The sequence below is a fragment of the Cavia porcellus genome, unplaced genomic scaffold (assembly GCF_034190915.1).
Source record: "Cavia porcellus strain 051 isolate PalLab524CR breed Dunkin Hartley unplaced genomic scaffold, mCavPor4.1 scaffold_33, whole genome shotgun sequence".
Lineage (NCBI taxonomy): Eukaryota > Metazoa > Chordata > Mammalia > Rodentia > Caviidae > Cavia > Cavia porcellus.
Genome location: NW_026947516.1, coordinates 11,458,300 through 11,470,788, shown reverse-complemented (window position 1 = coordinate 11,470,788; position 12,489 = coordinate 11,458,300). Strand labels below are relative to the sequence as shown.

The 12,489-nt window shown below is 43.1% G+C and overlaps 1 protein-coding gene across 2 annotated transcripts in view; it reads right to left on the bottom strand.

Moving 5' to 3' along the window:
- The window catches only part of Clcn4 (chloride voltage-gated channel 4), a 72,966-nt gene that overhangs the window by 39,871 nt on the left and 20,606 nt on the right, over nucleotides 1–12,489 (bottom strand). For both annotated transcript variants that reach the window (XM_013144716.3, XM_003462897.5), the window contains exons 3-4: nucleotides 4,848–5,002; nucleotides 2,691–2,790 (exon numbers count right to left, since the gene is read on the bottom strand). In XM_013144716.3, coding sequence (XP_013000170.1) covers nucleotides 2,691–2,790; nucleotides 4,848–4,991 — 244 coding nt within the window. In that variant the 5' untranslated portion in view covers nucleotides 4,992–5,002. The remainder of the gene's footprint in view (nucleotides 1–2,690; nucleotides 2,791–4,847; nucleotides 5,003–12,489) is intronic.

Here is a 12,489-nt window from a genome sequence, read left to right as displayed (position 1 = left end):
AGTGTATAAGATAGATAATGATACTACTGAGTTTTGTTGGATCATTGAACAGAACTGTTTGCAGTCTCACTGTTGGAATGTCCACTTTATAAGCTTTAATTTTGTAACTTGAACAATTACTTCTAAGATGACAATATGTAATCCATTAAGTAGTGATTTCCTACTGTTTATTTTTTTCTGTAAATCTGTATAACTTGTACCCTTTCTCTGCTTTTTTTCTTTTTCTCCTTAAATAAAATTTTAAAAAAAAAGAGTTGTATACAAATGTTCATGAAAGCACTGTTTAAAGTAGCCAAAAAGTGGAAATAACCCAATTATGCATCGATGGATGAAAGGATGAACAAAATGCGATTTGCCATACAATGGAATCATATTTGACAATTAAAAAGGAGGACAAAGTACTGACATGCTACAACAAGAGTGAACCTTGAAAAATTATGCTGAGGGAAAAGCCACAGAGACCACATGGTATACAATTCTGTTTATATAAAATGTCCAGAATAGGGAAATCCATAGAAACAGGAAGTAGATTTGTGATCATCTTGGGCTGGCACTCGATAACTAAAGGGTGCAGAGGGTCTTTTAAAGGTGATGAAATTGTTCTAAAATTGATCACGGTGATTGCTGAACAACTCTTGGAAAACACTAGATTGTACATTTAAATGGGTATGTGAGTTACATTTCAATAAAACTGTTACATACATAAATGTAAACAGCGGGTGAGGAAGACAGGCTTAGAGAGGGATGTGATTTTAGAGATCAGCAAGAGTTTCAAATGGAAAATATTTTAACAAAGGACTGAAGAAGGTGATGCAGGGGGCCCATAGATATTCGCGGGCAAGACTCAATGAGCACCCCGCATTCCATCCTTTTTCTTTCATTCACAGTTACATTCCACACCCAGGCTTCTTTGCTGATTCTACTTCCCTGGTTGTCCCTCCGCTTTGTGGTGCAACACTGCCACCCAGTGGTGCCTCTTGATAAAAACACTCTACAGAGAAGACACTGATAGATGGATTCTCCAGAGGGCACCAATAAAACGTCAGGGGGCCTCTAAGGGGAGGACTGGCCATGCAGTAGGATGCATGATTCTCTCCACCGCTAGACCAGCAGGGAAGGAGAACAAATTTCCCTCCAAGGTGCATTCAGATCAAAAGAACACATGAGCCACCTTTGTTTTTACTGTTTCCCATTTCTTGCCCTGCTGTGTTCATTTGCTGTGTCCAGGGAATCTGCCTCCTCTGTGAGTCTCACCCTTGGCTGCACTTTTGAATCATGAAGGGGAAGGAAAAGGGCTTTACTCAATGCTGTTTCCTTGAAGCCTGGGCAAGAGACTATTTTAAATTCCCCAGACGATTCCTCCTGACAGGAACGATGGAAATTAGGTTGCAAGTGAGATCAGCTGACAGGAACGATGGAAATTAGGTTGCAAGTGAGATCAGCTGGTCAAAATCAGATGGATTAAAGATAGCCCAATAGGATCCCTAGATTAGGCAATATATCTAGGTTGTGCTGTTTATTCTGCCAAGACTCTAGAACATCTCTTATCAGTTCCTTTGTCTCCCACCCCATTTACCTCTCTTTCCTAGCAGCTAAGAACAATGATGCATTGTAAAGTTTTATAAACCTCTGCATAAAGGCATCAAAATTCACAGCAAACCCCAACACAGTCACCTTCATAGAAACAGTCATGCAAAAAATTGATGGCAAAATATTGCATCTACCTACTGGGTCCAGTTCCTCCCTGGTGGCTACATTCCTATACTGGGAAGAGCAGTGAGGAAGGAAGGACAGAACTGAAGAAGTGGACAGCCAGCCACTGTGACCAGTAGCAAGAGACTCTACCCTTCTTGCCCAGGCATGCCTCTTGGCTCTTTATGGCATGCAGAGGCAGACAGGGCAGGAGGAGTGCTTCCCTGGCAACCAAACCCCTTCCACGGATACCTTCGGAATACATGAAAGCTCTCCCAGGGACCAAAATCCTCTATAATCACAAAATCTTATCTGCGCCCCATTAATGTTCTGTCTGCCTTAGTTTCAGGAATCCCTTTCCAAGAAGAGCTGGTATATTTTGTCTTTAAAATGGCAGGCTTCCCCTCCAAATAGTCATGCACTTACTCTGGAAATATCTACTGCTCACAAACATAGCACTGGGATTATAAAAGGACACAGAGACTCTGAGAGTCAGAACAATGTAGGGAACGGGAATGTTTCCCCCTGGGCCCACCCTAGGTCCTGTGGGTGGGTGTCTAGCATTATGTTGGGGGCCACAGGATGTTCACAATCCATTTTATGGGTCTCCAGTAGTACTCCTGAAATTTCACATGGTGCTTCCTGATTGAAGATCAAGTGTTTCCATACTTTGATGACTTCTACATGACCAAGGTAATTTGCAAGGTAGGTTTTCAGGAAAATCCACTGTGGTGGTAAACTATAGCACCTACCATGTGGAAAGGCTGACCAGCACTATAATTACAGCTCACCAAGAGCCCATGCCTTGGGCTTGATGATAGATTTTAGGCTAAATATATGCTTGTGTATTTTGTTCTTACATATTTTAGGTAATAAACCCTTGCATAAGGAGTAAAAAGATAAACACTTCCTATTCCAAATATCCTCCCAAGTAGCTGTGGTTGTGGATCCCAGCCTCCCCAGCCTTGCCAGCTAGTACTGCCTACCCTGCCACATACCCGCCAGCAGCCCGATCAGCAGCATCACTACCCATCCTGACCAGGCATCCAGCAGACTCTTGATGAACTCCCAAATGGACTCCTTGCTTTTGCTGGTTATCTAGAAACAAAGAGACACAGCAGTTGATCTCAACACGTTTCTCAATTCAAGCTTCTTTCCCTGAAATGGTTTCCTTGGGAAACAATGATAGAGAAAATGAATGCAACTAAGCAACTAAATTCCCAGTTACATGATTCATTCAGTACCACACCACGATGATAAAATGGCCTTTCAAGTTCACATAGCTATAAAGATGCCATAAGATGGCATTCTCTAAATAATTACAGGGCAAAAACTCCACTTAATTTAAAAATATTATGATTTACTTTTTGATTATTTAAAAATCCATTCAGAAGTGAGACACTGATTCGGCATCACCAGTTTGAATATGAGTAAGTATTTTAGTTTACATTGTAAGGTGTGTGCATTAAGAAGCATATCTAAGTGGTGGCACACGCCTGTAATCCCAGCACTCAGGAGCCTGAGGCAAGAGGACTGCCCAGTGAATTCCCAACCAGCCTGGACTACATAGAGAACCGTTGTTTCAAATAAATAAATGCCTATTCAATAGACTCTGTTTGCTACTTTTGTTTTCAGGGTTAATTTTAGCAGCATGAACTTTGAATCGGCTAGGCAGATGTGTCAGCCCACGTTGTAAGAATATCTCTTTTCCTCCCACTTTCGACAGACTACTTCGTCCTGAGATCATCATTCCCCTCACAGCCCTTAAGAGAGGTGGTCAGCAAACACTTTCTGTAAAGGGCCAGGGAATAAATATTTTGAGCTTTGTGAGGCCCGTGGTGTCTATTCCAGGGACCCAACTGTGCCTCAGTAGCACAAAAGTAGCCATGAAAAATATGAAGTAGCCATGAAAAAAAGAATAGGCACACATGAGTTCCAGTGAGTATATTTACAAAACAAGGAGCCAGCTGGCTTTGGCCTGAGCACCATAGTTTGCTGATCCCTGCTCTAGAGCGAAGGCTTCTCTCTCTGCTACGTTCAGAAATGACCGTTTTTAAAGCTTCAGCACCCACTTACACGCCAGGGACCCCTCATTCTCCACCACCACCCTCGCCTCATCCTTGAACTGCAGAGGTCCTCTGTCTGCTGAGCCCCAGCTCCAGCTGCAGCCCTGGCATGCAGCTCAAACTCAAAGCGTGAGAAGCAGCATGCACTGGCTCCCTCTGCCACCCACTGCTGCTCCTCTCCCTCATTCTCAGCAGCAGAGGCCACAGCCTGCTATTCCTCAATGGGACCCTACCCCTTCCCTCCAGCCCTCCTCGAAGCCTGTCAGTGAAGCCTCAGAACAGCTCTCCACCCTGTCCCCTTTCCATCTGCACCTCATTGTCTTTAGTCAGCCCTCCTTCTTTCTACTGAGCTAACTTTTGAGCTGCCTCTTCCTCCCTTCATTTTATCCAATTGTGTGACTTTCAATATAAAATATACTCTTCTCCACAGCCCAAGTGGTCGTTACCATCATGGCCCCACTGCCCTCATTTCCAAACTTGTCTTTATACCTTCTTTTCATGAATCCTCCTGTATACCCCAGAAGCTCTCTGAATTGCCCACATGTACCATGGTCTTTCATGCCTTAAGAAAAGCCACTCCAGACGTTTACAATCCTTTCCCCTCTCTCTGACGAGCCAACTCTTAGTCATCCTTCAAACCCCAAATGAAATGTGAAGCGATTCCTTAGGGCTTTACTTGGTATCAACTAGCTATCAAGCACTGTGAAAATGTCCCTTCGTACACACGCCATTTCATTCAGTCTTCAAGTGAAATTAACTCCATCTTCGTGGATGAGAAAACAGGGCCCAGAAATGGCAGCCTCAAAGATACCCAGCCTGAATGTGTTAGGGGCAGGATGTGCCCCAGATTTACCTGGTTCCAGGGCCCCTCTTGCCTCCACACTACATTCTCTCAGCACAGCACAGCCTCTCACCCAGAGCACGTGCCATCACAATTTCCTGTCCCTGTCTTTGCCTCTCACTCACCCTTCTCCTCTGCATGTAACTGTGGCACGGGAACCTCCATTCGAGCTCCAGGATCTGGGCACAAATGCACAGTACAGTCATTTGTGGATGGTCCCTTCAGTGATGTCTTTGAGCACCACTTACCTTTCTGTGTCTGTCAGTGTCCCGTGACTTTTCCCTCAGCCAGTCAATGGTGTGGAAGTCCTCATAAGTCCCCACATCAGGAAATGGTTCGTCAAGGAAATCCATCAGGTTTCCGGAGCCGCTCATCACTCCTGCATTGACCATGCTACTTACACCTGGAGGAGAAAACCAGTGTTTAAAACTGAAGTAGGGGATGATGCAGGGGTTCTGTTTTCTTGTATAAGAAAAAGTATCTCAGCATAAGCATCTCTGTTACAGTGTAGTATATATACCCACCAGCTCTCATAATTCACCATCAGTTGCCTCTTTTTTGCAGTGCTAGGGATAAACCCAAGGCTTTAACACTGAGCTACATTCTTAGGCCCTCCCTTGCCCCTTTTTGAGACAGGATCCCCCTAATTTTCTGAGTTGCACAGGTTGGGCTTGAACTTCTGATCTTCCTGCCTTAGCCTCCTAGAGTACTAGGAGTATACAACTGTGCCACCATGCCCAGGAGGTCATCTATAAAATCAGGATTTCTATAAAATCACTGCCAACACTGAACCAGAAGAGGGTGATAGCTGAATACGGTGTAATCCCAGCTATTCAGGAGGCTGAGGCAAGAGAATTGCAAGTCTGAGGCCAGCCTGAACAGCTTAGTGAGTCTCTGTCTCAAAATATGCAAAGGACTGGGGGGTGTGATTCAATGGTAGTGTCTACCTAGTATACACAATGCACAGGGTTCAATCCCAACACCACGAAAAAGAAAATACTGAACCACTAATCCTAAAAGTATCCATGTTTAAATTCTTGTGAGCTTCTGGTCATAACAATTTTGTCACCTGACTAATAGATAACCTTGTTTTATGTGTGCTTCTGTTTAAAGACACCTTATTTACCATATACTGCTGGCTGGTTTACATTGAACTCACAGTCAATGGCACTGTTACTCATTCCTAAACAAAGTTCCTCTAACACTTGTATTTTCTCCACAGGGCACATCACAATCTTTTCATACTTAGGAATGCTAGACAGCACTGTATTTCAGGGCCACTTTAAATAGTAAAATCTCTGATAAAAAAAAGCAAAACAAAAAAGTGTGGCACTTGGGCTGGGGATTTAGCTCAGCAGCATACACACCTGCCTGGCAAGCATGAGGTTGTGCATTCGATCCCTGGTACCCCCCAAAAAAGTTTGGTACTAAATAGACCAAAGAAAGGGTGCTTGTTTTCAGTACTGATGGCGAAAACAAAGGCAAAATGTCACCTTCTGTAACCTCAGCTGCTAGTATGTGTTTCTAGCAACTCAAATTTTTTGTCATACTGCACGTGTATGTTAGTGAATGACCTTAAAAGCACTGTTAGTACTGATTCTGGGGTGCTAGAATTAGGATCTGAAATATGTACTAAAGACCCAGGTTGGCACTGTTGGGAGGTGGTGGAAACTTTGAGAAGTGGAGCCTAAAGGGAGATCCTTAGGTTATTGGGACATACACGCCTGTAGAGGTGACCGCGGGACTCCACCCTCTTCCTCTTCTGTGTTCCCACCTGAGGTGAGTACCTTTGTTCTCCCATGTGTTCCCACCATGATAAGCTGCCTTGCCACAAGCCCAAAACAAAGGAGCCAACTGATGATGGGCTGAAACTCCAAAACTGTGAGCCAAAATAAACCTTTTCTCTTTGTAAGTTTATTGCCTCAAGTGTTTTATTACTGTGACAGAAAGCTGAATAACATGTATTAATCAGTTTCCTGGTTGCTGGGACAAAATACCCAATGCATGCAATTTAAGGGAGGAGTTTACTTTGGCTCATGTTTCAGTCCATAGCCAGCTTACTCTATGGCAGGACAGCATGGCAGAGGCCCACAGCAGAGGAAAATCTGCTTATATCATTATGGACAGGAAGCACACAGCAAGTGAGAAGCCAGGAGCTATAAACTCATCAGCAGACTAATCCGTGGATGACGATAGCACTTTCATTATCATATCACCTCTCCAAAACTCCACCTCTTCATGCACAAGGATTTGGGGAGACCTTCAGATACAAACCATAACACTAACACAGGGGGCTACAAAGTAAGTTTGAACAAACAAGCAAATTTGCAATTACAGAGTCCACATATGAAGATCAACTGTATGCATTTCTGAAAAATCTCAGGTTCTAAAAAAAAAGAAAGCATCAAAGGAGAGAGCTGGAGGAGCAAATAATTGGAAGAAAGTTGATAAGCAGTTCCCCTGGGAGCCAAGTGGACCCCCTATGAGGCAGGCAGCCTGTGTGGTTGTCATCACAGACATTCCAAATACACTGTAATAGAATGAAATGCTGGCACCACTTTAATTCCCTGGCAGGAACCAAAGCAATTAGTAGATAGCAGCAGCTCTCTGCACCAGGGGGCGCCACTCTGTAGTGGGATAAGACAGGCAGGACAATCTGTCATGACCCAAGCAAGAGCCAAGCAAAGACAGTGGCAAGGAACTCCAGGTGCAGATGCTTATTTTTAATTTTTCTTAAAATACAGTTAAAAAAGACTCCTGCTGCCAAGGCAGTAGCAAAGTTGAATATGACTTCCTTTCTTGTCTAAGATAACAATTTCCTTCCTGCTCTTCAAGTTTCTGTTGCCTGGAAAATCATCACAAGTGAATCAGTCAGTGCATCTGTTCCATTCTACCACCATCAGAGCTTGATCTGTAAATCACATAGGAACTCATTTCAGACGCAGAAAATGCTTTGCAGCAAGACCAATGCTCACCCAGTTGGCAGAAAAGAATAATACATTCTTACAGAGAAGAGAGGGTGGAATAAGCACTAAATAAAAATTGCTTTGGCAAAGAGTATGGAAATTTGAATTACAGGATAAGGACCACAAAATTGCTGGAATGGATGGTTAAAAAAGTGAAGGTGGTTATAAAAATATTTGAGTGCAGACATCTCCCATTGCTTTATACAGTTATGTATTTTGAGGACTCAACCATGACTTGATGAAACTGAGTTTTAATCAAATTGAAAAGCCACTATGGGCAAAGTAGGGTAATCACCTTACAACCAATACAGTGGCCATGATGACTGATTTATTGGCCATCTGTGAAACTTGGTTACTTTAAAGTTTTCAAAGTCCGAGGTTTGAGCTGTGCTATACCCACTGATGAGTACCCAGGGAAATATTATGTTGCATAAGTCAGTAGCAACCAATAACATAACCAATAATATAAGGGAAGAGATAAAACTAGAAAGCAGAGATTTCATTCTCATTCTACAAAAACACTACGGTCATAATCTCTTATTATATGTGGTGAATAAAATTGAATATCTCTGATGGGAAAAATAAGATGACAAGCTGTTGACCCACAATGCCAAGTCCTTACCAGAGAAACCCAGCCAGACAGCACACAGGACTGCAGAAACTTAGACAATCTCTTCAAAATGCATTGATATGACCTGAAACTAACCAATTCTCTAGTCAAGCAACTCCTCCAGGTAATAATGCTTGAAACAGAAAGTAACTCTGGAGAACAATTACATTGTCAAACTTTGATACAGCATGGCAAGGGCAAAATCAACACATACATAATTAGCAGAAGAAAAGAAACAGGATCCAATCGGCAGAGTCTCTGGTGCTTCCTGGGTGCCCAAAAGGAAGTGGTGATGTCACTTCTGAGGTTGGGGTTAAGAGAAGAGGAGCAGAGACTCAGAAGAACCAGAAAAAGTACAAGAAGCAGGCAGCTGAGTGAGTAAACCAGAAGGGATGCTGTCTGGGACCCAGTAAGGAGGTGAAGATAGAGGAGCAACTGAAATCTAGACAGCATGGGGCAACAGGGATTGCTGCCAAGGAACTGTTAAAATTGAAACTTAACTTCTGTCATCTCAGTACAACACAAGGATCACTGCAAGTGGACATGCGAGCTCATCTGTATCTAAAAAGAGGGGTCTTGTACATCACTCAAATATTTTTAATCTTTTCTCCAGCAGAAGCATTTCTGCTGGCAGATGACACCTCTGCTTATGGCCTTGAGGCCATGGTTTCAAGGAAGAACATCATCCTAGAGCTGAGTCTGAGGTTTACACTGAGCCTGGATCATAAGTGTTCAGGGCTCAGCAAACTGTTGCCCATGGGCCAAATCAGGTTGCCTGGTTTTGTAAATAAAGTTTTATTGGCACACAGTCATGCTCACTTGTTTACATGTTGTCTATGGCTGCTTTCATATTACAACAGCAGCAATGAATTACAACAAAGGTCACATGACCCAGAAACTCTAAAATGCTTATTATCTGGCCCTTCACAAAAAAGTCTGTTGATTCCTGATCTATGCTGTAGCCTGACTGCAAAAAATGGCCCATATCATCTATTGCATTCTTTATCCAAGTCTTGCCAATGTGATTTTGCAGTTCTTCTTCATTAAGACATAGAATTTGTTCCTCTATTCCCATAAGTCTCAGCTGGCCTATAACATGTGGAAGCATGTATATACTGAGCCTAGACCCCCAAGAGTGGATGCAGTCTCTGCTTGCTTTCTTGAACCTCTGCCCCCACCATGAGAAGCAGCCTTGGCTACAATGGTGAAGATGACAGATGGAGGTAAGTGGAGTCATCTCAGTGAGGCCACTCGAGATTATCTAAGCCTTGTGAGTCCAGATTTATTTATTTATTTGTTTGTTTATTTTTGGTACCTGGTATGGATCTCACAACCTTGTGCTTGCCAGGCAGGTGCTTATGCCACTGAGCTAAATCCCTGGCTGTTTCCAGGTTTATATGTGAGCCCAGCCAAGACCAGTCACCTTTGGGACAACCTATAGCAACTTATAGACTTATGAAAATAATAGATGGCTAGTGTAGGGCTGGTGATGTAGCTCAAGAAAAGAGTGAGCACTTAGCATGTGCAAGATGCTGGGTTTAACTCCCAGCAAATATATATATTTATATATATATATAGTCTGAGTTCTTTGAAGGAGCTGCTATGTACAGTGTCATAATGGGCCACAAATAAAAGTGACTTGGGCTTAGAGGGAGAGCAAAGGGAAGACAAGTCCTGTGAGCTGTGGCAATGCAGACCAACTCCAGGGGAAGAGGATTATGACAGCCACAGATGACATCACCGGCAGAAACAGAATAGAATGGAATTTTTCCCTAGTTTCCCTAGTTCTTTCTGGCTGTGTCCTGCCCCCCAAAATAGCATCCTTCCTACATAACCATTATTTAATGATAAATGGACTTTGGATGACTCACAAGATACTTATGTCTTTTATCCAATCACTTACGGCAACAAAGTATCTGTTTGGGCACTCAGCATGAAGCCCCCAAACCAGGATCAAAGTGTTCAACAATAGGTCACAATAACAGACTATTCAGTAAAATTCCTGTTACCAGAGCCCATCAATGACCATCATGTGCCAGGAGTGATAGCAACAGTGATCCAGTATGCAACTTTCATACTAAAGGCAATTCTGAGTGGGCTGGCTCACCTGCATAACAAGTCCTAGGAGATGAAAGTAAGCAGGAAATCACCCCAATCAAGGTCAAAAGATCAGACTGGAAGTATAATTAAGGCTTGACTAGGTATACTACATGCTACTCTGGGCTACTCACATCTTATGGCCAAAAGGTCAGGCAGAAACCCATACTCGGACTGCGCTGTTCCCTCATGAAGAGTTTGTCCCTCTTCTATCTGCAAAGTTCCTGTTCATCCTTCAGCACCCTACTCTGCTTCTCTGCATCTGTAAAGCTGCATTAAGTTCCTCAGAGAGAGTTGGGACATTTCCCCTATCCTTTTCAAAGCACTCTTTATCAGAACTTATAATTACATTATGGCTACAAATACCTTCCCACTCTCCCATCACCCTCTGCAGCCATAAACATACTACTCATTTCTGCACATCCATTGCTGGGCCTGCTATGGAGTCAATGTTCAACAGCAGGTTTTGAGCACATTTAAATGTGTGCATATCTCTGAGCCACTGGGGAAACAAAGGCAAGGTCCACTTTATACAAGTTTTGGTTTTGCTTCTCAGGAAAAAACTAGACTTCTGAGCTAAAGACCAAGAAAGCTGTGTACCACTGTTTCCTCACATGTAAAATGGGTATAAAAATATACTTGTCAGCCAGGTATGCTGGCACATGCCTGTAATCTCAGCATTCTGGAAGACTGAAGCAGAAAGATGGCAAGTTTGAGTCCACCTTTGGCAACTTAACAACTTAGCAAGAACCTGTGTCAAATAAAAAAATAAAAAGAGCTGTGGATTTTAGCCCAGTGGGAAGGCTATGCATTCATTCTTTAGTACCACAAAAAAGAAAAAAAAAGAAAAGAAAAGAGAAAAGAAAATAGACTTGTGAAGATTGGGTGAGTAGATATAAGTAAAGCATTCAAAATTAGTGTTATGTGACTGCTCTTTTGACTCCAGAATTCTGTGTGTTCTGCCACCTCTTTTGAGAAGCATCTATGAAAAATGATACAGGTTCTTTGTCCTCTGCTTTGGAGGCTTAAGAGTCGCCACTTTTTTCACCTGCAAAAAGACCAAACTATTTGCAAACCTGAGCCCCATAGCTGACTTTGCCTGTAGCTGATTTTGGAACCATGGGAAAGGGTCTCTTGACAGTCACGGGTCTTAATCTTCTCATTCATAGAACAAGTGCTCCAAGGACCCTTCCTGCTCTGGAACTCTGTGACTGTAACTGTAAAAAACAAGTTCAATGGCTAGAATTTGTGCTGCCATTCAGAAGTGGGTCAAATGTCAGACTGTCTTTGAGCACCAAGTCAGTCTTCATCATGGTCTGTAATTTATCCTTCCAGAAAGAAGCAGAATGTTTCATTTTTCCAGAAAGAAGCAAAATCTGTTTGCACTTATGGGCCCAGAAGTCCTATGGTTCACCATACTGGAATGATTACACAGGTTCTAACTCAAGGACTTGGCAACCGGAGAGGTGCTAAGAGCACCTGCCATGTCAGCAGCTCTTCATGTTTCTTATAGTGTCTCTGCCCTGCTTCCTCCCAAGACCACTGTGTATGTCACTGTCACTGTGGCTATAAAATAAGAGTTGTAGTAGCTCTCTACTGCAGATCCTGAAACACAATGGTGTAGATAGGAACAATTATCTTAGCTTTTTGCTCCTGGTGTTAGAGTTGAACTCAGCTTGGACACATCCTTCTCACGGAAGGTCTCTCACAAGGTTATGGTCAGATATGGGCTGGAATCATCTGAAGGCTTTTTCATTCATGCATCTGCACCTGGCCTGGAAGAATCAACAACTGGGTACCAGAACAGCTGAGTTCCTGGGGCCTCCCTCTCCATGTAGCACCCCTGTGTGGCCTCTCTCAGCCTGGCAGCATTGGGTGGCAGGGCTTCTTACTTGGAGGCCATAGGCTCCAAAGGAATTGTGTCCAGAGAGAGACCAGGCACAAACCACATCACCTCAGACAGCAAGCAGTTGTCACCTTTTGCTACATGCTGTTCACTGAGGCAAGCATAAAAGCCCAAACAGGTCCAGGCAGATAGAAAATAGACTCCACCTCTGGAAGGGGGACAGCAGAGCTCTAGAAGAACATCCAGAAACTAGATATACTGTTGTGAAAAATGTAACCGAGCATTCGACTTACAAAGCATCTTGGCAAATGTGGAAAAGTATCTAGAAGCAAATGAGGATTGTCTGCCATTATACTCTAGTGAATCACTAC